At 36.4% G+C, this 26,459-nt stretch overlaps 1 protein-coding gene across 1 annotated transcript in view; it reads left to right on the top strand.

Moving 5' to 3' along the window:
- The window catches only part of LOC150077566 (BBSome complex member BBS2-like), a 196,657-nt gene that overhangs the window by 84,611 nt on the left and 85,587 nt on the right, over positions 1-26,459 (top strand). The window contains exon 8 of the mRNA XM_090386874.1: positions 24,561-24,658. Within this exon, the coding sequence (XP_090243000.1) occupies positions 24,561-24,658 (98 nt within the window). The remainder of the gene's footprint in view (positions 1-24,560; positions 24,659-26,459) is intronic.

The following is a 26,459-nucleotide window of genomic DNA, read 5'->3' as shown; positions in this document are numbered from 1 at the left end:
CAGTCATCTTCGACGTTATTCTTTGATCATTTGTATATTATGTTCATTAGTTCTTTGATCATTAGTGTATTGGTATATATGATAACCTTAGCAACTAAAATACGTTGATTCTTTGGTTTAATATAAGTAGCTTCATTTAAACAACCTTTTGATTCATTCACAGATTCTCAGAATCTCATTTTTCTGCTTTTAACAAATTCATTAATTTTATATTAACTTTTAATTTTTATCTTTAGTCAAAAAATCAAGCAATCTGTATCTTCAACTTCGATCTGGATGGTGATGGAATTCCCGAGCTCATTACAGGATGGAGTAGTGGGAAAGTAAGTTTTCTTGTGCTAAAAGGAAATAAATTTAAACAGTTTCAACTGATTCATGTGCTGAAATAAAATAAATTTTGAAGCATGTTTGAGTGCATGTTGGCTGCCTTTGGATGAATGTGTAAACTGGTAGAACAGTGGCACCCTTTGACAAGTATTTAAAGAAGATGGATAAAACACATATAAGCACTTTTCAGAGTTACCAAATTGAAAAATACCACAAGCAATCACTAATGAGTGTCACCAAACCATATTCAAATCCAGCATGATCCAAAAGAAGTTTTGAAAGAAGATATTATTGAGCTCCCCAAGAAAAAGAACTTGTGAATCACAAACTTCTGGTGAAAGAAATCCTGAACAAGCCAAGCAAACTGATAATTCTAGGCATGTGACCTCACTCATGCAGAAAGTTTGTTCATGTTGCTTTCCCTTCTGGCTCAGATAAACCAGTTTGCTTGTTCCTTTTGCCAATGTTTGAGAATATGAACACAGCTCTTCAATTCAACATACCTTACATCCACGTATGAGGTCATTACCCCTAGTTATATTAAAAAGTGTTATCATTAGGCATATGGTGCAAGGAAGCCTGAGGCTTTTGCTGCACCAGCCAAAAAAAAAAAAAAAAATTTCTAAGTTATCCTGAGAGAGAGAAGTAGAAGGGAATCACCAAGAAAGAGAAGAATGATGATATCCAGCTCAGGACCCTGGGTGTGCTATGTATAGATTTGTTATGCCAACAGTTTTTAAATCTTCCACTTACATTTGGAAGTTGATTATCATAAAAGACTGGAAACAAAACAAAAAGAGTGATTCTGATTTAGTGTAGTCATTTCTACTGCTAAGGTCATGAAGAGTCTAAAACAAGAGAAGGTTCTGTTTTTTTGTTCAGTGAGGAAGTACTTTTTTACTGCTTGTAACTATATGGTCCACAAGTTCAAATTGAAAAATGATGTTTTTATAAATGCTGAGATAGCTCAAATTTAGCCGGGTGGGTAAAGTGCCTGCCTAGCAACCCAAAGGTCGTGGGTTCGAATCCTGCCTCGGGCTTGGATCAAAGTACTGCAGAAACCTTGGGCAGTGCATTATGGCCACAGAAGCCAATGCACCAACAACTACCAAATAAAAAATAATAATAATAATAAAAAAAAAAAGCTCAAATTTCATCAATTGGAAGTGCATAATTTTCAAATTTGAAAGTTTTTTGAACAAGATTCCAGTACTTCTTGGTTTTGTTAAAGATAAGTTTTCCAGGATCATCAGTTCTGTAAGTTTCAGTGTGAAAACCTATCAGATTCTATTATAAAAGTAGGAAGAATTGATGTACAGTGGTCTTATTTAGGGACAAATATACAAATCTGAATTTATATCTTCTCTTTCTGGTGTAGTTTGGAAATGCTCTTGGCAACCAAGTCTGAACAGCAGGTTATTGTTATAAACAAAATTTTTATTCAGCATTTCTGAAGAGATGCAAAGACAGCAACAGTATCTTTCTTGAAGCAGTCATTATCAGGTAAGTTCCAGGAGACAATCTAAATAGAAATCCTAGGTAAGTTAATGCTTGAAAGCATACTGTATTAGTAAACAACTGTGTGTTTTGATTTCAAAATTTAATTTCTAGTGAAGTGTGAATTTTACAAGAGTTTTTCAAAAAAGTTTTTTTTGAAAATATGTTGTCAATTCACAAAGGGGGTTCAAAAGGTGACACAAGTAACTATAGACCTATTAGTTTAACTTGTGTTCCGGGTAAAATAATGAAGTCACTGGTTAAGGAAGCATTGCAGGATCATCTAGACAAGACTCCAGTAATAGTTAAGACAGCATTTGTTTGTTAAAGGTAGGTCTTGTCTGACCAATTTGATTGGATACTATGATGTGGTCACAAAGGAACTGAATGTCAAAAATAATTTTGATATCATATACTTCAAGACGCCTGGTCAGTGTGAAGGAAAATACCAAACCCTCCAGCATATGACAGCACGACAAAACAAATGGCCCTCAGTCCCCAGCAGCTTTCACCCCCCCTCTTACGGCAGCGAGAGGATCAGAGTGGAAGCAGAGGGTGCTAAGAATCTCTGGGTATAACCAGGCTGCCATGCACAGAAACTGAACTTGGCCTGTTATACGTAAGATCACTCATCAGTGAAGACAGGATATTAGAGCTGGAAAAGGAATTAGAAAATATAAATTGGAATATCATTGGTTTGGCTGAAACAAGAAGAAGAATGAATCACTTATAAGTTTATCAAGTGGAAATCTGCTGTACACCAATGGAAACAGTGAAAGGAGTGAAGGTGGAGTTGGGTTTCTGGTCCATAAAGATTTTAAAAACAACATTTTGGAATTTAAAAGCACATCACCAAGGGTTTCAAGACTAATACTCAAGATTTCTAAGAGATACAAGCTAAAGGTTATAATGATTTATGCACCAACATCGAGCCATGTTGATGAAGAGGTTGAAGAAATGTACACCAAAATTGAGAGTCTTCTAGATGAGCAGAAAACCCACTACACTATTATTATGGGGGACCTCAATGCTAAGGTTCGAAAAAGACAAAACAGCGCAGAAAGGGGAACTATAGGAAATTTTGGAATTGGTGAAAGAAATGAAAGAGGCGAAAGACTTGTGGAATTTGCAGAATCTCGGATTGTCAGTAATGAACACTTTTTTTCAAGAAAAGGGTGAACAGAAAGTGGACATGGAAGAGTCCAAATGGATTAACAACTAATGAAATCGACTTCATCCTCACTAACAGAAGATATATTGTGAATGATGTTACTGTCCTGAATAAGGTAAATGTTGGAAGTGATCACAGAATGGTAAGATGTACACTTGATATAGATGTAGGAAAGGAAAGGAAAAAACTGACTCGAGTAAATAATACAAAGGTCTTTGAAATAACAGAAGAGGAAAAAAAGCAGTATTTACTGGAAATTAAGAACAAGTTTGAGCTTCTGCAGACTGCTCAGGACCAAGATATCGACGAGGAATATTACAACTTTCTGAAAGTGATAAAGCCCAAGAAACCTATAGGGAAAAAGAAATCCAAAGAAGAAAAAATTAGTCAAGAAACTCTTGTCATGATGAACCAAAGACGACAAATGAAGAGCAAGAAAAACACTGACAGGGAGAAAATTGAGTGTACTGAGTTATGCAAAGCCATTAGAAAGAGACTCAGAGAGGACATAAGAAGATTTAACACAAGAAAAGTAGAACAAGCATTAAGGGAAAACAAAGGATTTAAATCAGCAGCCATGAGCAGTAGTACAGAAAGACAAATGATACTGAAACTGAAGAATAGCGATGGTGTACTTATAAACAGCAGAGAAGGCATAATTCAAATAGCAGAAGACTACTATAGAGAATTATACAAGGAGCGAGGAAATGATGCCAGAAGTGGGGAAGATGGATTGCAAAGTAGCAACACATACGACATACCCGATATTCTTCCTGATGAGGCAGAACATGCATTGAAGAAAATGAAGAATCGGAAAGCCCCAGGGGAAGATGAAGTTACTGTAGAGTTGTTAAAATTGGGAGGAAGAGACATAACACAAAAACTGGCAAGGCTCTTTACAAAGTGCATTAGAAAAGGTGTGACGCCTAAGCAGTGGAAAAATGCAATCATAGTTTTGCTGCATAAGAAAGGAGATAAATCAGAAATTGGAAATTATAGACCAATTAGCTTGCTGTTCCACATCTACAAGTTGTTCACAAGGGTCATTACTAACAGATTAGAAAGAATACTTGATGAGAACCAACCGAAAAGTCAAGCTGGCTTTAGGACAGGATTCTCAACTATGGATCACCTTCATATAATATCTCAGCTAATGGAGAAAGCAAATGAATATAAAACACCATTATGCCTGGCATTTGTGGATTATGAAAAGGCATTTGACTCCATACAGCATAAGGCAATGTTTCGGGCACTAGAAAGACAAGGCATAGATACCCCACATATTAAGATTTTGAAGAAAATATATGAGAGTGCTACCTCCTTTATTAGACTAGACAAAGACAGTAGGAAATTTAAAATCGAGAAAGGAGTTCGACAAGGAGACACTATCTCCGAAACTGTTTACTGCTGCCCTTGAGGAAGCTTTCAGAAGATTAGACTGGTCGCAGAATGTGAACGGAGAGTATCTAAACCATTTACAATTTGCAATGACATTGTGGTCATAATCCACGATCCCAAAGAATTAGAGGAAAATCTTAATCAGTTATGCACAGTTAGTAAGGATTTTGGACTAAAGATGAATATGGCTAAAACAAAAGTAATAATGAACAAACTACCAATTTTAAACACACACACCAACCGTTTATGACTGGTTGAATAATGAAATAAAATAAAATAAAATGATAGAAAAGACTGTAAAATAATATTTACAAAAAACTTTTAGTCATTTACAAAAAACTAAACTATAACAAAAGTAAAATAAGTAAATAAGTTAAAATGCATTAAAATATAAATATAAAAGCGATAAAAAGACGATAAAAAACACTAGAGCTTTCGGAGATGTCTTCCTCCTTCCTCAGTAATAGTGAGACTTAAATGACACATCCTTAAATACCAGGTTCACGGCACACGTGGATGACCAGGCACATACTCAGCATTCCTTTCACTTGTACCGGAACCGGAAGTGGACTGGACACGTGGAAAATTAAAACGTTTGTCTCTTGTCAAAACCACCGCCTCAAAAAGGGGGTGTAAAAGACGATAAAAAACACTAGAGCTTTCGGAGGTGTCTTCCTCCTTCCTCAGTAATAGTGAGACTTAAAGGACACATCCTTAAATACCAGGTTCACGGCACACGTGGATGACCAGGCGCATACTCAGCATTCCTTTCACTTGTACCGGAACCGGAAGTGGACTGGACACGTGGAAAATTAAAACGTTTGTCTCTTGTCAAAACTACCGCCTCAAAAAGGGGGTGTTTTAATTTTCCACGTGTCCAGTCCACTTCCGGTTCCGGTACAAGTGAAAGGAATGCTGAGTATGCGCCTGGTCATCCACGTGTGCCATGAACCTGGTATTTAAGGATGTGTCATTTAAGTCTCACTATTACTGAGGAAGGAGGAAGACACCTCCAAAAGCTCTAGTGTTTTTTATCGTCTTTTTACACCCCCTTTTTGAGGCGGTGGTTTTGACAAGAGACAAACATTTTAATTTTCACGTGTCCAGTCCACTTCCGGTTCCGGTACAAGTGAAAGGAATGCTGAGTATGCGCCTGGTCATCCACGTGTGCCGTGAACCTGGTATTTAAGGATGTGTCATTTAAGTCTCACTATTACTGAGGAAGGAGGAAGACACCTCCGAAAGCTCTAGTGTTTTTTATCGTCTTTTTATCGCTTTTATATTTATATTTTAATGCATTTTAACTTATTTACTTATTTTACTTTTGTTATAGTTTAGTTTTTTGTAAATGACTAAAAGTTTTTTGTAAATATTATTTTACAGTCTTTTCTATCATTTTATTTTATTTTATTTTATTTTATTTTATTTCATTATTCAACCAGTCATAAACGGTTGGTGTGTGTGTTTAAAATTGGTAGTATGAATAATCCCAACCTCAGAGGCCTTATTGCAGAAATAATGAACAAGTATGCCACAGAAAGGCAAATAATGATTGAAGGAACAGTAATTGAAAAGGTGGAGTCATATACTTATCTGGGACAAGTTATTAGCTGTAATAATGATAAATGGCTGGAAGTCAAGAGAAGAATAAATTTTGGATGGATAGCATTCAGGAAATATAGTCACATTACTGAGGAGCAATATCCCAATTTGTCTGAAACATAAAATAATGAACCAATGTGTACTCCCCACCATGACTTATGGAAGTGAAACTTGGGCACTCACCAAAAGAATGGAAGAGAAGCTGAGAACTACACAGCGAAGAATGGAACGAATTATATTGGGAATCAGACTGTTAGATAAGAAGAGAAACACATGGATTAGGCAGCAAACTCAAGTAAAGGACATTCTTATCAAAACTAAAGAACTAAAATGGTCTTGGGCAGGACACATAGCTCGAAGACATGATGATAGATGGACTAAAAAAATAACAGAATGGTACCCAAGAGGAGCTAAATGAAATCCTGGAAGACAAAGGTGGAGATGGATAGATGAAATGCATGAGTTTGTGGGTAGTAAATGGATGGCCAGTGCTCAAAACAGAAGGAACTGGAAAGTTGCTGGAGAGGCCTTCATCCTGCAGTGGATTGAAAATGGCTGATGATGATGATACTTGGATTTCAGGAAAGCTTTTGATACTGTTGCACATAGAAGATTGCTGTACAAATTGGAGAGATATGGTATTAAGGGTAAGTTGATACAATCGATAAAGGGATGGTTGAGTGGGAGACAACAGAGTGGTAATCAGTGGACTGCTCTTCACGGACAAATGTTATTAGTGGAATTCCCCAGGGTTTGGTGCTGGGCCCATTGTTGTTTTGTGTATTTATCAATGATATTGATGAAGGTATATCAGGATTAATGTCCAAGTTTGCAGATGTTACAAAGGTTGGCAGATGTTACAAAGGTTGTTAATGACAGTAAAGATGGTATACTACTCCAACTGGATCTAGATAAGTGGGCAAATGGGCTGGGAAATGGCAACTGAAGTTTAACATTGACAAATGCAAAGTACTGCATATTGGTAGCAGTAACGGATGAGAAATGTACCAACTGTGTTGTACTACACGTAGGGAAGTGGAAATACCTGGGGAATTACCTGGGGGTAATTGTGCAGTCAAATATGAAGTTTGCTAAGCAGTGCAGACGGGCTGCCAGGGCAGGTCATGGAGTCTTCTGAATGCTATATATAGGAATTTTGCTAGCAGGGACAGGGAGGTGATTATCCCGTTGTACAAGGCACTGGTCAGGCCACACCGTGAGTATTGTGTACAGGTCTGGAGGCCTCGTCATAGGAAGGATGTAAAGTTGCTAGAACGAGTACAAAGAAGGGCAACAAGATTAGTGAGCAGAACAAAGGGGTGCTCTTGCCAAGAAAGACTTAAGTTCTGCAAATTGCAGTGTCTGGAGAGTAGGCACCTGCATGGTGATCTGATTGAGGTGTATAAGGGGTATAATCCCATCAGCATTCAGCTTGCTCAACCCTTGAATGGGTTGAGCAAGCTGAATGCTGATGGGATTCTTCCTCTTGCTCAGATTAAGAACCTGAGGGGGTGTGGATTCAAATTGAGGAAAGACAGTTGTAGAATAGATGTGTGGAAATTTGCCTTTAGCCAATGGATGGTTTGTTGGTGGAACAGACTTCCATCTTTCATTGTGGAAGTTGATTGCCTAAATAAATTTAATGCTGAGCTGGACAGGCATTTAGAATGAATGGAGGGATGAAATGGGAGGGTTTTTTTTTTTTTTTGCTGATGCTGCATAAGCTTGGTTTCTTGCATCATATGCCTCTACTAATGCTAATTTTATTTTTAGATTGATGCCCGTAATGTTCAGTCTGGGGAAGTTGTATTCAAAGACAATTTTGTTCATTGTATTGCTGGCATCACCAAGGGAGATTACAGACTTGATGGTCAAGAAGAACTTATCTTTTGTTCTGTAGATGGAGAAGGTACTTTGAAATTCTAATTTTCAGTTTTTTTAAATAATATTAAATATCATCTCTCTACTCTAAATTTATTATACATAATTTCGATACATATATTTTTGATATGTTTCTTAATATATTATTTTTTAAAATACAGTAGGGTTTCACTGCTTACAGGATTTTCATTCATATTAAAAAATTCTCAGTGGATGATCAACGACGTTGATTGTTCACTGAGAATTTTTTTCTGTGAATAATCAATGTATATGATAAGCACAGTATGACTCAAATTTTTCTGAAAATTTTGTGTCATACTATGCTTTTATCATATATGAAGTATTATATAGCAATGCAAAATAATAAACACAGGATTTTTTAAATATAATAAAAAGAATTAAAAAGGCATCGTGGAAATCTCACAGAATTCCTACAAATGTTATCATTGTCTTAAACCAGATCTTAAATCTAAGGTGAATGTTATTTTGTTATAGCAATCGCCTGTACAAAACTGTACTGCATGAGAATCTAGGTGAAAGGTTTTAAAATTGTAATGGAAATCTTCGAAAATTAATTATGGACTAATATAAAAATGACTAAAATAAAAACATTCCCAAAAAAAGTTGAAATGCACTCTGGCCACCTGGATCGTTAGAGGCATTCCATGAAAGAATGACTTTAATATTTCATTCCATGAAAGAATGAAAGTCAGAGGCATTCCATAAATGAAATTTCAGTAAAGTTTTCACTCCAAAGCTGTCTTTTGTTGATGTGAGAAGTGGAGAATAAGTGAGGAAATGGGAAACTTGACATAAACTATATTGGAAAGTCACGCATTCATATTGTTACTTTTAGTTGAAATATTTGTGTGGAAACGTGTTCCAGGATCCATGCATTGAAAATATCAGCTGATAGTTTCACATTTGATTGCTCCGATATTGCTGAAATTGAAAAGTTTTTTGGCTAATGCACTGTGTATTTTTAATTTGCAAGGGAGAAGGAAGTTTAAGAACTATACTAACTGTGTCATTGTGAGGGATGCACTTTCAATTTGGCACGCTCACTAAGTTCTGACTGCAGATAATTCAAGTAAATTACATTTACCTTTTGTCACTAATTATATTAGCTATATATTTTTACAGGCAGGCAACCACACACCCAGTAAGATAAATAAATAAATTTAATTTTTGCCTACTTGTGTTGTTAGTGTGTTTAGTACAATTAAACATGTTACCATTAGCAATAGTATTAGTAGAGCATATGATGCAAGAAAGCAAGCTTATACAGCATCAGCCAAAAAAAAAAAAAATCATGGAGGCAATAATCAAGGGTGGAATTCAGGATAGAATTTCATTTGGATAGAATTGAAATTCTCAGGGATACTCAGCATTGTTTTGTAAAGGGAAAATCATGTTTAACAAATCTGGTTCGCTCTTTTGAAAGGGTCACTTATGAGCTGGATTTAGGGAATAATTTCGACAATATTTATTTAGATTTCAGCAAAGCTTTCGACTCAGTCCAACATGAGCGATTGCTTTATAAGCTGAAACAGGTTGGAATCACTGGGAAAATCCTTAGATGGATATCAGGATGGCTAGAGGGCAGGAGGCAGAGGGTTGTGATAAATGGCTATTCCTCAGATTGGGTTGATGTAAGAAGTGGGGTTTCCCAAGGATCAGTATTAGGACCACTGTTGTTTTTAATTTTCATAAACAACATTGATGAAGGGATAGAGGGTGTGATGTCTATATTTGCAGATGATGTTAAATTGGTAGAGTAGTTAATGATCACTGTCAAGCTGAGTTTCTTCAGAGAGACCTAGATAGACTTCAGAAATGGTCAGAAAAATGGCAGCTATGCTTTAATTCAACAAAGTATAAGGTATTACACCTGGGAAATAGTAATCCCAAAATAACGTATTCACTTGGTGGAGTTCAACTAAACCCAGTACTGGAGGAAAGGGACTTGGGTGTTTCGATACATTCAGACATGAAATTCTCTGAGCATTGTAAACAGGTTGCAAGGAAGGCCCACGGTGTCCTATCAATGATCTATCAAACTTTTGCAAGTAGAGATAGGGACGTGATATGAGGCTTTTGTTAGACCACACTTGGAATACTGTGTTCAAGTATGGAGACAGCACCTAAAGAAAGACATCGAGCTTCTTAAAAAGGTGCAAAGACGGTGAGATCGACTCACCAGAATGACTTTGAAGAAAGACTTTGAATATGTGGGTTGCAGAGTTTTTGAAACTAGACACCTTAGAGGAGATTTGATTGAGGCTCTGAGAGGCATCAGTAAAATGAATGAGGATGAAATTTTCAAGATTATAAATGATGCTAGAACTAGGGGAAATAAATTCAATTTACAGGGGGAGATGTTAAGATTGTACTGCTGGAAGTTTTATTTTAGCCAGCGAGTTATAAATTACTGGAATAAGTTGCCTACATGTGTGGTAGAGGCTGACAGTTTGGGGAAATTCAAAGGTCATCTGGATAGTACCTTCGGGTGAGGGAAACGTATAGGATGATAGGTTTAATTTCCTTTTCTTTTAATTATTAGTTTGCTTTTTTTTTTTATCATTGTTTTATTCGTTTTTTTTTTTTTTTTTTTTTTCTTCGCTGGTGCAGCATAAGCCATAGGCTTTCTTGCACCATGCGGCCATTACTAATACTATATGGGTGGTAATTATATTCTTATATTTGATAATATTTAAGGCTCTGCTAAAGTTAGGCTCTGCTACATCTGTAAAGTTTGTGTTTGATACAAAGGACTTTTAAACAAGCTCCCATCTTATTATTTACAGATTTTTTTGCAAGGGGTATCCAGTTTTCTCTCCGACCACTCACTGCATATGATGATAGATGGTTCTCTCTCTCTCTCTCTTCTAACTCCAATACTAATTTGGACATCCCTCAAGGTTCAGTTCTTTCTCCCACTATTTTCCTCTTATATACAGGCAACCCTCGTATAACACGTTACTTCTAAAACACGGTTTCACTTTAACACGATTGATAAATTGTGGCAATCCTTGCACAATACAAAATCTTGCATAACACGGCATTTTTGAGCTTTCATGTGGAGAAAACCCTGCTATTTTGTTAGATGTAATTTTCAATGTTTCCATTCCTTTTTGTGAATCCTTGCTGTTGACTCGCTAGTCGATATTGCCTTCGTGATATTTTTCTAAAGCACATTTCTGGAGGTCGCTACCATAAAACAATAAAAACAATTTGCAGTGTCTGGTTTATTGGGCTTTTCTGTTAGTGCAATCAATTATAATAAATGGGTAGTAAACTCGATCTTCCTGTATTTGCTATAGTACAGATAGCTGGAATTCTGTAGGTTTTCACGTTATTGGTGAAATGTGTTTCCCCTTCCATGAAATATTCAATCATACAAAAAACATAAATAAATTTTAAAAAACTCATTACTCTGTATCTCACTTGTGCGTATCAATTTTATTACAACTTCTGCAAGCGGCGTTCTTTGTTATTAATTGCTTATAATTTTTACTGTTTTAAATTTTACAACCAAAACAAAAAAAAGTCAATGAACAGAAATATCAATTAGTATGTACATATTACAGTACTTATTAATTACTATGTATGTAAGCATATATTTATTTTTATTTTGCTAACTGGAAAACGTTCTTCCGATTTTCATGTATCATTTAAAGCGGGGGGGGGGGGGTCCACTGTATTTTGTTGGGAAATCCCTGGGTTATGTTCTGTGCTATTGAACTTGTGCTTGTTTGAGACCATAAAAAATAATTGTGACTTCGAAGAGTGCAGTTCGTAACTTTTAAAGAGAGCAGAAGGTACACGAAATCTAGGTGCTGCAGAAGAAGTTGTTCAGAGATCGTGCTTAGCAGTGATGAAGAGGAAGAAAATTAAATGAATGTACATTATCTCACACATAAGTATCATAGTTTGTAAGATAAGACGCTTGTTCAGTTATTACTATTTAAGTTACTACTATTATAAAAATAAAGTTAAAATATTAAGTTATTACTACATAAAAATTAAGTTTCCGCTAGTTATAACAAAAAAAGGCATATTTTTGTTACCTTTTGGAATATAACCCCACTTTTTTGTACTGGTTCTTAGTCACGTATAACATGGTTTCACATTACACAAGATTTTGTAGGAACCAAACTACCGTGTTATATGAGGGTTACCTGTATTAATGATCTTCCATTGACTGGAAATCCTATCCATGGGTTTGCTGTTTATTAGTGTACTGGTTCTTAATCACGTATAACATGGTTTCACATTACACGAGATTTTGTAGGAACCAAACTACCGCGTTATACGAGGGTTACTTGTATTAATGATCTTCCATTGACTGGAAATCCTATCCATAGGTTTGCCGTTTATTAGTGCACTACATTGAATATTCCAGTTTGAGAAATGTGTCCTTCACAAACAGCTTGAACTTCTCAAATATCCTCCATATGTCCTTAAATAACACATAATTAACTTTAATTCTCTAAATCTCAGTCTTGTCTTATCTTGCAAAAAAAAAGTCTGCTCCTCTGAGTAGCAGACTCAATCTGAGTTATCTTCCATGACTCAGTTTTCTAGATGAGATCACGTATCTTTATTACTAGGGATTAACCTGACTTCTAACCTCTCTTGACCTGAGTACATCAGAAATATTGCTTCCTCTGCATCTAAAAAAACTGGATTTTCTTTCACTTTTGGTATTATTTTTATAAACAACTACTCACTCTGTACAAATCTGAAATCTCTCCTACCATGAAATATTGTTCCCACATCTGGAGTGTTTCCTGAAAACCTCTCTGAGACTTCTAGACTCCACTCAAAAGAGGAGAGTTGGATTAATTAATGATTGGTCTCTTACCAAGTCTCCCCACCTTCTGTCTCTGCTGCATGCCTTTTCTATGGATACTTCTGTGGGCACTGTTCTTCTGAATTGGCATCTGTAATCCCCCCCCCCCCAAGTCCAGTCCAGACAAGCACCACAACCAGTCAGCTCCCATTTACTGTCTTGCTTAAACTTGCAGAGTCAACTTTTCTTCTTACTTGTTTATCCCTTTGACTTCTATTTTCTGGAAAAGACTTCCTTCGCATGTATTTCCTGAAAATTACTATATACAGAAATTCAAATTTGTTGTCAATAAGTATCTTTGGTCTTCTCAGACTTCGACCCATGCATGGTAATTATTACCATGCAAGGGTGATACTAAGTATCACCATGATACTAAGTACTGTAAGCCATAATACCTTTTGCATCTGGGATATTTTATTAAAAAAAATAGTATTCAGATGATATTTAAACAAAAACAATGAAATTTTTGTAATTTCATTGTAATCGCCAACACAGACCACATTGGTGAGTCTGTGTTGGCGAGTTTTTTTTGAAGAAGGTTGTCTGCATGAGGAAAGTCTCCAAATATATGGGTTACAGAGGTTGGTACCATTCACCTTAGAGCTTACCTGATTGTGGTATATGAGACTCATGGGCGGTAGTAAAATAACGAAGGCAAAACTTTTCCTGTTGAATGCGATTCCAGATTTAGTGGATTACCCCTAGATCTATTATGGGAAAGTGAGCTAGAGTGGATTGTTGTTTTGTTTTAGATAGAAAATTGTTAATTACTGGAATAAGTTATCTTTCCATGAGTATTTGAAGATGAATGTTGGAGAAGTTCAAGGATCAGATGGTAATTATCTACATGAGGAGGGAAACACGGGTAGTGTTTTATTTTTAATATATTTTACTTTATTATTGTTATTTTATTTTGTTTTTTTATTATTTATTTATTTTTTAAAATTTATTATTTTATTATATTTTGAGCCAGTGCAGCAAAAGCCTGTCGCTTCATTGTGCAATTTGGCTAATAGTAATACTAACACCAGTTGGTCCTACCAAAAATTAAAAAAATCATCAAATACTATTGTATTGCCTTTGAGAAAGGAAAATCCCTTTCTTTTACACTTGACGGTAGTTACCGTATTTCCCCATGTATAAGACACACCTTAATTTTGGGGCCCGAAATTTGAAAAAAAATGTATTACATAAATTACATTTTGTAATATTACATATTACAAAATGTTATTGAACTCAAGTTTTATTCATCATAAAATTCATAAAACTCATCACTCTCAAAACTCCCATCCATTAGCTTGTCCTCATCTGTGTCTGATGACGAATCACTGTCTTCATATATTGCCTCGTCCTCAGTTCCATCTATGGCATTTGAAATGCCACACTTCTTAAATGACTTGACAACGATCTCAATCTTGATATTATCCCAGGATCTTTTCACCCAGGTACAAACTTCTCCTATAGTTGGTTTCTTCACTCTTCCTGCTGGTGTCAAATTGTCCCCAGAAGACTTCATCCATTGATTCCATGCATCTCTCATAGCAGCTTTGAAGGGTTTGTTAATGCTGACATCAAGTGGTTGGAGCTGGGATGTCAAGCCTCCAGGTATGAAGGCAAGTTTTGTTTTTTGCTCTGCAGCAATCTTCTTTGTATTTTTTGTTATGTGTGCCCTGAACTGATCAAGCACCAATAAGGCAGGTTTGTATAAGAGCCCACCTGGTCTCCTGCTCCAAACTTTCTCAAACCAGATCTTTATCCCATCCTGATCCATCCAGCCCTTGTCATGAACGTGGACAGTCACTCCTCGAGGAATGTCTTCTTTTGGCATTGTTTTGCGTTTGAAAATCAGAATAGGAGGCAGCTTGGTTCCGTCGGCACAACAAGCTAGAACAACTGTATAATGGCTCTTTTCATGTCCACTTGTCTTCACAGTTACAGTTTTCACCCCCCTTCTTATCAACAGTTCTGTTACTTAGGACATCAAATTGAAGGGGGACTTTGTCCATATTTGCAATCTGTCCCAACTCAAACTGATATGTCTTCCAACATTGAATGACAAAACGATGAAATTCAAGGACCTTCTGCTCATAGCTTTCAGGCATCTTTTGGGCAAGTCTGGTGTGTGTATGCATGCTTAGTCCATTCCGTTTCATGAACCTGAAGCACCAATTGTGTCCTCCTTTGAAATCAGTAACTTCTTTTTCATCAGCAATTCTTCTTGCCTCATACTGAACCATATTTGTGGACACGGGAATTCCAATTGCCCTTTGCTCCTCAATCTATATCTTCGATTCCCTCTCTAAATTAGGCCATTTTGCTGACTTGCCTCTAATGGCCTTCTTCTGCCGTGGCGTTTTCAGTAGGGTTTCTTCTGCCCGTAGCCAGTCTCGGATTGTTTTCTCAGTTGAAGGGGACCAAACTTACGTTCAGCAGCACGATTTCCATTCACTTTTGCAAACTGGATCACTTTTAACTTGAATTCAGCACTGTACGAAAATCTTTTCTAAGCCATTTCTGGGCAGAACATGGCAAAACGTAACCTAATATACCGGTAACAAGTGCGAAACAATAAGTGCAAAGACAACAAGCGCGAAAAAGCGGGAAATACAAGTAAAAAAAAAAATCTACAGCCACTGTATAAGACGCACCCAGTTTTTAGATCCCAAATTTTTCGAAAAAAGGTGCGTCTTATACATGGGGAAATATGGTATATCTCTAAATAAATCGTACATTAATTTTTATCAGTGGTTTCTTTACATGTAGACCTTGGCACATGGAGTCACTGCTGATAATGATATAAAGAGAACTGCTTTCTCTTGGTGCTTTTCTAGCTTGCTTGTATAGAAAACACTTATCCAGTAAACCTATAAATTTTCTGCTACTGTGAGAGTGGAACATCATAAGTTCCTTTCAGTATCTGTTAAGTACACTGTCTGTATAGTTTTTCATCATACTTGTCACAGTTATTTGGCTTATAGCAGACCCCTACTGTGGCAACCCATGTCAGTTGGGTGCAGTGCACCCAATTGATTGAACACTGCATTATAGCCTTAGTCACTCATGCACCATAAAAACAAAAACCAAACCAAGCACCCAACTTGACATGAATTGGGTGCAGTGGTTAAATTCTATGTACTCAACCAAGAACATGACTCCTTCTCTTCCATCACCCTGGCTTGCCTATCCTTTTGGAACACATTGTACATGTTTAAATTCTGCGCCCCCCCCATATCTGAGTGGTGCTATATTTTTTGATATCCTTATCCTCCAGACTAGCAGTTTTCCAACCAACCTAATGTCTTATTAATGTTTGAAACATTATCAAGACAACATTAGGTGGGTTGGAAAACTGATAAGTCTCTCCTGTTAATAATTACAGATCATGCTGAGAAAATTTCTATCCCATGAACCTCAGCACAATCTCTTCAGGGGTGAATTATTGATCAACACGGCTCTCATGATGTATTCCTCCTGTCATGTCAGGAGGAATTCATCGTGAGAAATTCTAGACATACTTTCAAATTTAATCCTAACTCATGACTTTTTGTAAACATTGCCCTGTTAAGTAAATCTTCAAATTACCTGTTCTTAATATCATTAATACCAATAATATCATTGTTTATGTCCTTAAAATATAACTCTTTTACATCATTAATTTTTGCTCTTGCAGACATATTCTGGTCCTGTTCCATCTAGCATTTTTGCACAATATATTTTCCATTTCCCTGACAGTGGAGTCACCCACATTAGCTACTTCCTGTAGGACCTTGTCGTGTTGTTTAGATGTATGTGTAGGTTTTAGTGTTGAGTTGTATGTAGCCAAGTATTTGATGGGTCTCTTGTTTTAATTCCTTTGATGACATCAGCTCTTTTCTTCACACTGATATTTGCACATCACACCACTGAATTTTCTCACTTTTTTTGCATTGAAAACATAAAGGCATGTCCTTTCAGAAGGCTCTGCAAATGTGTCACTTTTAGTGCTTACTAAGAAATCTTGATTTGTGTGAGAACTGTCCTTAGCAGCCCTCCTTCATAGAATAATGTTGCTACACTATTATGCATGTGCTATGGTCTAAAATTACATTATTTATTATGTTTTTTGATTATATTATAAAAATTGCTTTCATATATTCATATTGTTGTAAACTTATAATTTATAGACTTAATAAAACCATTTTAATATTAACTACATCCCACCACACACACCCACACACCCACACACACACACGCACGCACGCACACACACACGCACGCACGCACGCACACACACACACACACACACAATTACACAAGAATATTAAATAGTATTTATGTGTTCTTATATTGGATTTGTGTAACGTGGATGTTGAGAACTTTTTTATTGTGAACCCACCCTATTCTCCTGACCTAGCACCATTAGACTTCTTCTTGTTTCGAGAAATGAAGAAACCATTGCACGGATGTCGCTTTGATTCATCTCAGGAAGCCATCAATGAAGTGGAATTGTGGTTTTAGGCAAAAAAGTGTGGACTTCTATGATCAAGGCATTAAACAACTGATTCATAGATGGGAAAAATGTGTTTCTATAGATGGAGAGTACATAGAAAAGGATTAAAGTTCCTGTGAAGTTTAACCTTTCTAGGGTTATTATTTCTAGGTAAAGGTACAGACTTTTTTATACCTCCTCGTATGATGATGGTATCACTGACCAGAAGACCGAAGAATATGATGTCTTTATATTCTCCCTATGCAATGGGCAAGGGAGTGTGAATATCTTATGGGTAATTTCAGTTTGACTCTTATTGATCAGAGCAAATGGGAGGGGGAAGTCACCATTGGGAACAATATTTTTAAATAAACCAAATGATTATGATTATTAGAGAAATATTAAGGACAAGAATATTCTAGATTTGATCATTGCTCATGAACCAAATGGCATCATAGGGCTGACAGGAATCCTTATTAATGAGTGATCATGAAGTGCTAAGGTGAATGATTATGAGGGAGATTGTTGAAGGTAAGGAAAAAGTTTTTAATTTCAGGAAAGGGGATTGTATGATAGTCTAGGATGCTAATAAGAGCTATATCAATTGGAAAGACAGCATAGGGAGAATATGGAATAATTTCAGTGCTATTGTAATGGAAATCATGCATGCATTTATACCATTAAGTGAATTTAGCATGATGAGGATACTGAGGTAGATAGAAAAGTGGCTAGCCAACTAAAGCAAAAGAATATAGGATCTCTGTGCTATGTTTCCAAGTTACAGAATGGTGATAAGCTTATGATTGGGCTTTGCAAGGAGAATTTGTGGATTAAAAGAGCAAAGAAAGGAGACAAGGAGTTTTACAAATATATAAATAGAAATAAGAAAGTTCAAATCAGATTGGCTCTTATGTAGTGGATATGGGGGGAGGTCCTCGATGAAAAAATTGATGAATTAAATGGGTACTGCATTAGTCTTTACAGATAAAATTCTGCTCATGGCATGGAGAAATTTTGTTAGGGAACTTAAACACTGTAGGCTTACAGTTCAGCTGAACCCCCCCCCCCACACTGAGGTGCAATCTTAGATATATATTTTTTTCCCAATCTGGGAAAGGGGGTATTAATTTTATCAATAATTTTGAATAAGCCACAGCTATTTATAACATTTGTTTACAGTCTGATCCAGAGAAAAAGTACAATACTTTTTTTTGGTGGGGGGGCGGCGACACTTCTTGAAATATGGGTGCAATCTGTTTGAAACTCTTTTGTATACAGGCTGATTGAAACAAAATTTACAGTACTTGATTTCTTGATTACAATACTAAATTTAAAATACTTGATTTAGTTGCAGTAAAGTTACCTTCATCTTCTGTATTGGAAATATTTTTTGTTTCAGAACCTGATTTAATAAGAGAATTTTTTTTTCCAAATCACCATTATCCAGTTTTTGTTAGGAAAATTAGTGTAATATAAAAGCAACTACAGTACTGACTCTTAGAATAGCTAAAACAATTTATTTTATTTTTTTTTTTGATATACCAGGTTCATTTTAAATCTAAACCCCATTATTTGTATGAAATATGGTACTACTAAGTAATGATCATTGGTGTCTGTGGCTGTTACTTAACTGGAGGAAGTGGCAGTTTTTCATGTGTTCAAACATGGATTTCTTTACTCAAACCTTATTTGGAAACAAAGTCTTAAGTGAATATCAACAAAAATTAGTTGAAAAATTTCCTACCAAACATCCATGAAAAGCTGCAATTTTCAAGACAACAAAGTTCTGTAAGTATGGATCAATTGAGAATAAGGAACATGAAAGGAGTGTTCGTACACATGACACTTTGGATGACATTAGATGAACAGTTGTGCAGGCAGTCTCAAAACAAATCTCTACAGAAACTCAGAAAGGTTTGGCTCATTTTACTATAAGAAAATGATTAATCTTTTCCATATAGAATCCACAGTGTGCATGAGCGTCAATTTCAGATAACGTTAAAAGATTACAGTACTATAATTGGTTTAAAAGTTTAAACCAATGATAGTACTGTGATTGTATTGAAATTTTGGATAAAATTTATTTCACTGACAAAGTGTGTTTTCAACTTAGTGGCTACTTTCGTTCAAAATTGGAGAAGTGGAGAATATGGAGTATCCGCAAATCCCCCCCCCCCCCAATTGCAATTACCTAAAAAATCAGTGTTTGGTCTGGCATATCTTTTGAAGAAAGATAGTTGGGCTCATATTTTTTTAATAAACTGTGACAGCCGATGTTTACCAAAGCATCATAAAAATTCTCTTACCTAAGAAAATACATTGCAAAGGAGCCTGGAATGTCAGATGACACGTGTCGATGATGCCACCTGGCCTCAGAAACGATCCAACACATCACTGCGGGGTGCAAGGTGATCACCCAGACTGAGTACACTCATAGACACGCGAGGAAATACCAGTTGACCAAAGAAAGTGTATCATACTTCAAGTATGAACTCCAGGCAGTACTAGAGACCCGAACCCACAAGCTGTACTGAGACCACACCATAATAACGGATAAGACCATCCCACACAACAGACCGGACACAAAGCCCTTGTGGACCTGATTGACATAGCGGTGCCCAACACTAGCAAAGTACAGAAAACCCATGAGGAAAAAATTAGGAAGTACACGAACCTGAGACATGAGGTCAAGGAGATGTGGCATATGCAAGAAGTATCGACCATCCCGATCATCGTGTCAACCACCGGTATGGTGCCAAAGACTCTACATAGCAGCCTAGCAGCAATAGGTCTCCCAGAGAACACCTACAAGGAACTCCAGAAAGTCGCAATCCTGAACACCTGTAGGATAGTCAGAGATTTCCTCGACCAACAGTAACACCAGACATTACAACCACCCTGTGTACTTGGTAGCAGTGAGATTTCACAGAGTGGAATCCCCCAGTCAGAGAGAAATAATATAAGAGCAGTAATAATAATGTGGGAACCAAGTGTGACATGGCAAATGTCCACACAGTAATCGAACTCTGGACATACCCTGTCCAATATATCTTGTGTGATCGTGGTGGTAGCTTCTTAGTATTAGTATTAATAATGGCCGCATGGTGCAAGAAAGCCTATGGCTTATGCTGCACCAGCCAAAAAGAAAAAAAAAAACCGAATAAAACAATGATAAAAAAATAAACTAATAATTAATAAAATTAAAGGAAATTAAACCTATCATCCTATGCGCTTCCCTTATCCGAAAGTACTATCCAGATGACCTTTGAATTTCCCCAAACTGTCAGCTTCTACCTCCCATGAAGGCAACTTATTCCAGTAATTTATAACTCGCTGGCTAAAATAAAACTTCCTGCAGTCCAATCTAAACATTCCCCCCCCCCCGTAACTTAAATTTAGGTCCCCTAGTTCTAGCATCATTTATAATCTTGAAAATTTCATCCTCATTCATTTTACTGATGCCTCTCAGAGCCTTAAACACCTCAATCAAATCTCCTCTAAGGTGTCTAGTTTCCAAACTCTGCAACTCACATATTCGAAGTCTTTCTTCATAGGCGCCTCCGTAGCCAGGTGGGAAGAAGCAGCAGTGCGTAGCACACGCTTCTTGATTAGACCGGGGTTCGAGCCCGTCACCACCAAAGACGGAGGATGCGGAAAGGTCAGGGAATGACCACTGCATATCCCTGAGCAATATGGCCTTAGTTGCTAATGCTCCTAAAAACCAAATAACAAATAACAAATAACTTTCTTCATAAGGACGCCCTTTTGCCGATCTCACCAGGCGAGTTATCCGTCTTTGCACTCTTTCAAGAAGCTTGATGTCTTTCTTTAGGTGCGGTCTCCATACTTGAACACAGTATTCCAGGTGTGGTCTAACATAAGCCTTCTTCAATTCTCTGCTTTAGTTCCTGAATGTCATGTGGCTAAGGTAGTACATAAACACAATCCTTTATGTAGCCCCACAAGATGAACTCACACAGAGTTAAGTCCGGTGATCTCGGTGGCCATTTCAAGAAACATTCGACCCTTTCTCCAGCACATCCAATGCAGTGCTTGTGTAGCTTGGTGTTAAGGTAGGCCCAAACGTCATTATGGAAGTTGGGAGGAGCCCTGTCTTGCTGGTAAATAAAGTCATCACTATCTTCCTGAACTTAAGGCATCAACCATTGCTGAACCATATCAAGGTAGGATAGCCCAGTTACACTGTAACTGGGCTATCCTATAGAGGTACGACAGGTAACACCAACTGGCAGTGAATGATGGAACTATACACTTCGGCAGTAACAAATGGGAAACTTTCATGTTTTCTCTTTCATGGTATAAATAAGTAAATGGTATCTCTCTTACTCCAAGTGCAATAAATTATTGAAAGTATTCCCACCATTTATAGACACCCTGTATAAAGAGACACAAAATTCCCTGTACAGTGTAGTTCAGCAGCAAGGAGGACCCTTAGTGTCCTATCATTGATTTATCAGACAGTTGCTTTTGGGGACAGAAAAGTTATTCCACTGCATAAGGAAGTTGCGAGACTGCTTGCAAATACTGTGTCCAGATGTGGAAGCCACACCTAAAAAAATATAACCTCTTGAAAAGGTCCATGTGTGTGTGTGTGTGTGTGTGTGTGTGTGTGTGTGTGTGTGAAGGGTGATTGGTTAAAGGCTGCCCAGAGGAGAGACTTCAAATATGTGGACTGCAAAGCTTGGGGGTGGGGGGGGGTTAGATTTATTTGAAGTTTATGTCTTTGAAAGGGGATAGTAAATGAATGAAGGGGAAATTTTCATGGTAATAAATTATTCTAGAACCAGGTGACAAAAATTTATTCCAATGGGGAAGAATTATACGAGGCATTAAGTTTTTCACTAGTAAGAATTTGATCTTTGGAATGAGCTGTCGTCATGAGTTGTTGAGGTAAGTGGTTTGAGTAAATTCACAAATCCACTGAATAGTTACCTAGATACAATTTGAATAGAGTGAAACACGTAAGCAGTTTTTTTTTTTTTTTTTATAGTGCACCAAAAGTCTGACTTCCTTCCACTCTATAGCTTATACATGTATTTAGTCCATCTGGCTGAATTACACCACCTCCCTATGTTTGTTATGTAGTGTTCTAATTTTGTAGTGTCTAATTTGGGCTTACCTGCTTTTTTTTTTTTTATTAGTGATCACCACCAATTATTCTTACTAGAGTTTTTGCAGCTCTATGGATTTTGAACATAGCTTGCCATTCATTCTCTCTGCATCAAAACTCTGAAAAGATTGAGAAACTCCCATGTTGCATATTTATTTGAGACCATAGAATCCTTGAGAAGAAGTAATTTTATTGCACTTAAACATATTACAATATACAGTAAAGCATATAACAATACGTAAATATTCCCAAAAGAATAAACATTACAGGATCTCAAGGAAAGCAACAACAGTTTGAATGCCTATACATTTTTGATGTGATACACTGCTATTGGCGTATCTGGAATTATTAAATCCATGAGACATGAGAGCTTGTTTTAGAGACAGAAACATAATCAACATGTGATCCTTGTACATTGAAGACCAATTAAAGTCTACCATAACTTTAGCCAAATTTTCTTCAGAAATGCCCTCCACCACACAGCTGTGATATCACATTTCACTCTTTCAGTGGTCAGTGGCATGTAGATTGTCCTTCACGAATCGCTATGGGAAATAGTCGTAGGTTTCAGATCTGTCTGGCATGGTGGCCAATTCTATTCCATCCCACATTATCCAAAATATTGCTGAGAGATGCTATCATTAATCAAGAAATGAAGAATGACATTTGTTTTATATCTTTCCCTATCTTGCTGGAAAAATGCAAATATTTCCTCCACCTTTACTCCTATTTTGAGTTGGGGACAAAAGTATTCTTGAAGGAGCTTCAGATAGAATTTTGCATTAACTGCAATAAATAAAAATTATTTATTAAAAATTAAAATTCAAAAACCAGATAGACAAGCCCAATGATGCTAGCTGATATACACTACAGCATTTATTTTTCAGTATGCAGAGGTTTATTATTGCAGTAAAAAAAAGTATTATTTTCTAAATATTGATTTTATTAATCACAAAAGGGGAATTGTCTTTATTTGTCAGTGTCAATCAGATTTTTCCATTTTGTATGGGAACATTTTAAATCTTTTTGAGCAGTGGTTAAAGTAGCAGTTTTTTTTTTTTTAAATCTGCTTGTTGCAATAATCATTTCTTAGATTTCTTGGGCTCTTGTAATCACTTCCTCTACTCTTGTAGTTTGACTACTTTCTTTCAACAGTGCACTTCTTATTGTCTGTCACAGAACTAGACTGTTCATATTTCTTCACTAACCTCGAAATCATTGATCATTATGGACCTTTTCTGCAAATAAATTTCACTTTAAACTCGTGCTGCATTGTAACAAAATTGCCAGTTTGATAAAAGATTTTTCACATAAAAAATAAACATAATAATGTACATGCATTATCTTTATTGTATGTATAACAATATACACACACACACACACACACACACAATAAAGATGATAAAAAACATATGATGAAATGGATTCAATTTAAATGTATGCGTCTAAGTCACTTGTAATTCAATTTGTACAAAGATATTAGAATAGCTATGCATTTTATAGTCCATTCCTTTCATACTTCTAACTTTAATATTATTGGATTCTAAACTCAAGTTTCATAGACAAGAAACTGCAGAAATGTGAAGGTACATAAATAGGAACCATCTTCCATGAGAGTATAGTGGTTTCACCTCTTGTCACTCATTTGAAGAGGAATTTCTTAAGACTTCTTCAATCAGGGCTGTAGTTAGCTGACCTCAGATGAAGAGAGAGAGAGAGAGAGAGAGAGAGAGAGAGAGGGGGGGGGGATTATTCCTCTGATTTATTCTGGGTTTTCAGCTTTCACAATATACATTGTCCTGAGAACAAACACACACACACACTTGTACAGAGTTGAAACACAGTGACCCAATGTGGTCAAAGTTGCTGATGCACCTAAAACCCAACAATAACAACAAATAGAAACCTATTACCCATTGATTTAAACTGAATTTCTGCTGGTATACTATTTAAAAGTATATTTACAGAAAACATCAGATGATGATAGTTGAAAAATACAAAGAATGAATAAGTAATGGATACTTAAAAAAATAGTTTCAGTGACATTGTGAGATTCTGTCTAGCAAGTCATAGAATGAGATATGAACTACACCATGCTACCCTCAGAGTTTTGCAGAGCAGCATACTCTTTCCTAACTTGTTTACTAATAATGCTTGGTTTCTTTTCTCTTTAAGAAAATTCTTGTGTGAAATACTAGACAAATATAATGATCTTCTGTTAATGTTATAGTTCGAGGTTATTTACCAACTTCATCAGAGCTTCGACATCACATGTTGGATGCTAATTTTGAGCAGGAGACCATTAGAGACCTCTCTCAGAAGAAACAGGTAAGTGAAAAATTATTGCTTTGTATTGATTTTAACTTAGGCGAATTTGTTATTACAATATCTTTGGTACAAGAAAATTGGTAAATCTGGTAACTTTGGAACCTGATCCTTTCTGGATCTTGGAATTCTCTAGATTTTGGATGGTTACATTACAGGAAGCCCTTGCCAACCATGGGGAATACTCTCCTGAAAAGTACTACATTTGGCAAAACCATGGTTGGCAAGACTAAGGTCCTATAGAAAATTGGGAATTAGGACAAAAACAATAATTGTCAATAAAATATATGAAAAAAAAACACAGTAAATTTCATTTTCCATTCATACAACATAAAATCGATGATATGATGACAATACAATGAGAAAAATTAGTGGTGCCCCTGATTGTAATAAAAATGGTGGTATTATACCTGGAAAAAGTTTGAGTTTTTTTGAATTCTGCTTGGAGTAATACCTATATTTCATCTTTTCTTAATAGATTGCAATACTTAATGGATACATTTTTTAGATTTTAATAAAACAATTAAATATTTTAAAAAAGTGAGTGAAAAAAGCTTCTAATTTCAAAAAAACAAAAAAAAAATTCTGTTAAATTAAAAAAAACATTATAGGCATAAAATGTAAAGGTGAAACTATTAGCCTCATCCATTTTCCATTTTAAAATGTGCACATGTTTTTACTTTTATATGTATAAATAGTTTTAAAAAAATTTAAAAAACATGCCTATATTAGATGTTGTTATTCATTTCATTTTCAAATTTTTTCAAAATTTGAGTATTATGCATCACTCTCTCTTCCTAAGTGACTATTGCTTTCTGTGTCATGTTTATTATTCAAAAATAATAAGGATTATTTCAAATGATTCAAAAAGACAATTTATAACCATTATATCTAAGTTTTGTAGCATCAGTAGCAGTCGCTTTTCCAAGCTGACATTACTACGAGTTAAAAGTAGAACAAAAATAGTAGGCTGTACCTGCTAGGTGAAATCATGCTATAACCCTGAAAAATGATAAATGAAAATTCAAAACCATACCAATTAAAACTTTGTCTATATTGAATATTTGTCTATACAGGGTGTCTCAAAAATATTGGTACAAACATTTAGGGGAGGTAGGTAACATCTAAAGGAATGTGAATCGCATAGGAACCCATAACCAGAAACGCCACCGTAAGTCGGTACACGGCGTTGTTCATCAGTTCGCAAGAGGGAAATTTTCTGGTTTACTCATTCAAGCAGTAGTCGCTACGCCGACCGGGCTAGCCGAGTGGGTAAAGTACCTGCCCGGCAACCCAAAGGTCGCGGGTTCGATTCCCGCCTCGGGCTTGGATCAAAGTACTGCAAAAACCTTGGGAGGTGCAATATGACCACAGAAGCCGATGCGCCAACAACTACCAAATCAAAAAAAAAAAAAAAAAAAAAAAGTAGTCGCTACACGAAGAGCATGCATCGATATACGAACTGTGAGCTGGGAGACATGCACCTAGCGTATGGATTAGCAGAAGGCAATGGATGAGCCGCTCAACGAATTTATGGAGATCACTTCCCAGACAGACATGTACTGGACCACCATTTGTTTGCGCGTGTGCATCAAAATTTGTGCGATTATGGGTCTTTGTTTTTGTTATTTGGTTTTTAGGAGCATTAGCAACTAAGGCCATATTGCTCCGCGATATGCAGTGGTCATTGCCTGACCCTGCCGCATCCTCCATATTTGGTGGTGACGGGCTCGAACCCCGGTCTAATCAAGAAGCGTGTGCTATGCACTGCTGCTCTTTCCCACCTGGCTATGGAGGCGCCCCG

The sequence above is a fragment of the Mastigoproctus giganteus genome, chromosome 12 (assembly GCF_048544385.1).
Source record: "Mastigoproctus giganteus isolate SK-2022 chromosome 12, ASM4854438v1, whole genome shotgun sequence".
Taxonomy (NCBI): Eukaryota; Metazoa; Arthropoda; class Arachnida; order Uropygi; family Thelyphonidae; genus Mastigoproctus; species Mastigoproctus giganteus.
The sequence above is the reverse complement of the archived record's forward strand: the minus strand, read 5'-3'. Positions and strand labels throughout refer to the sequence as shown.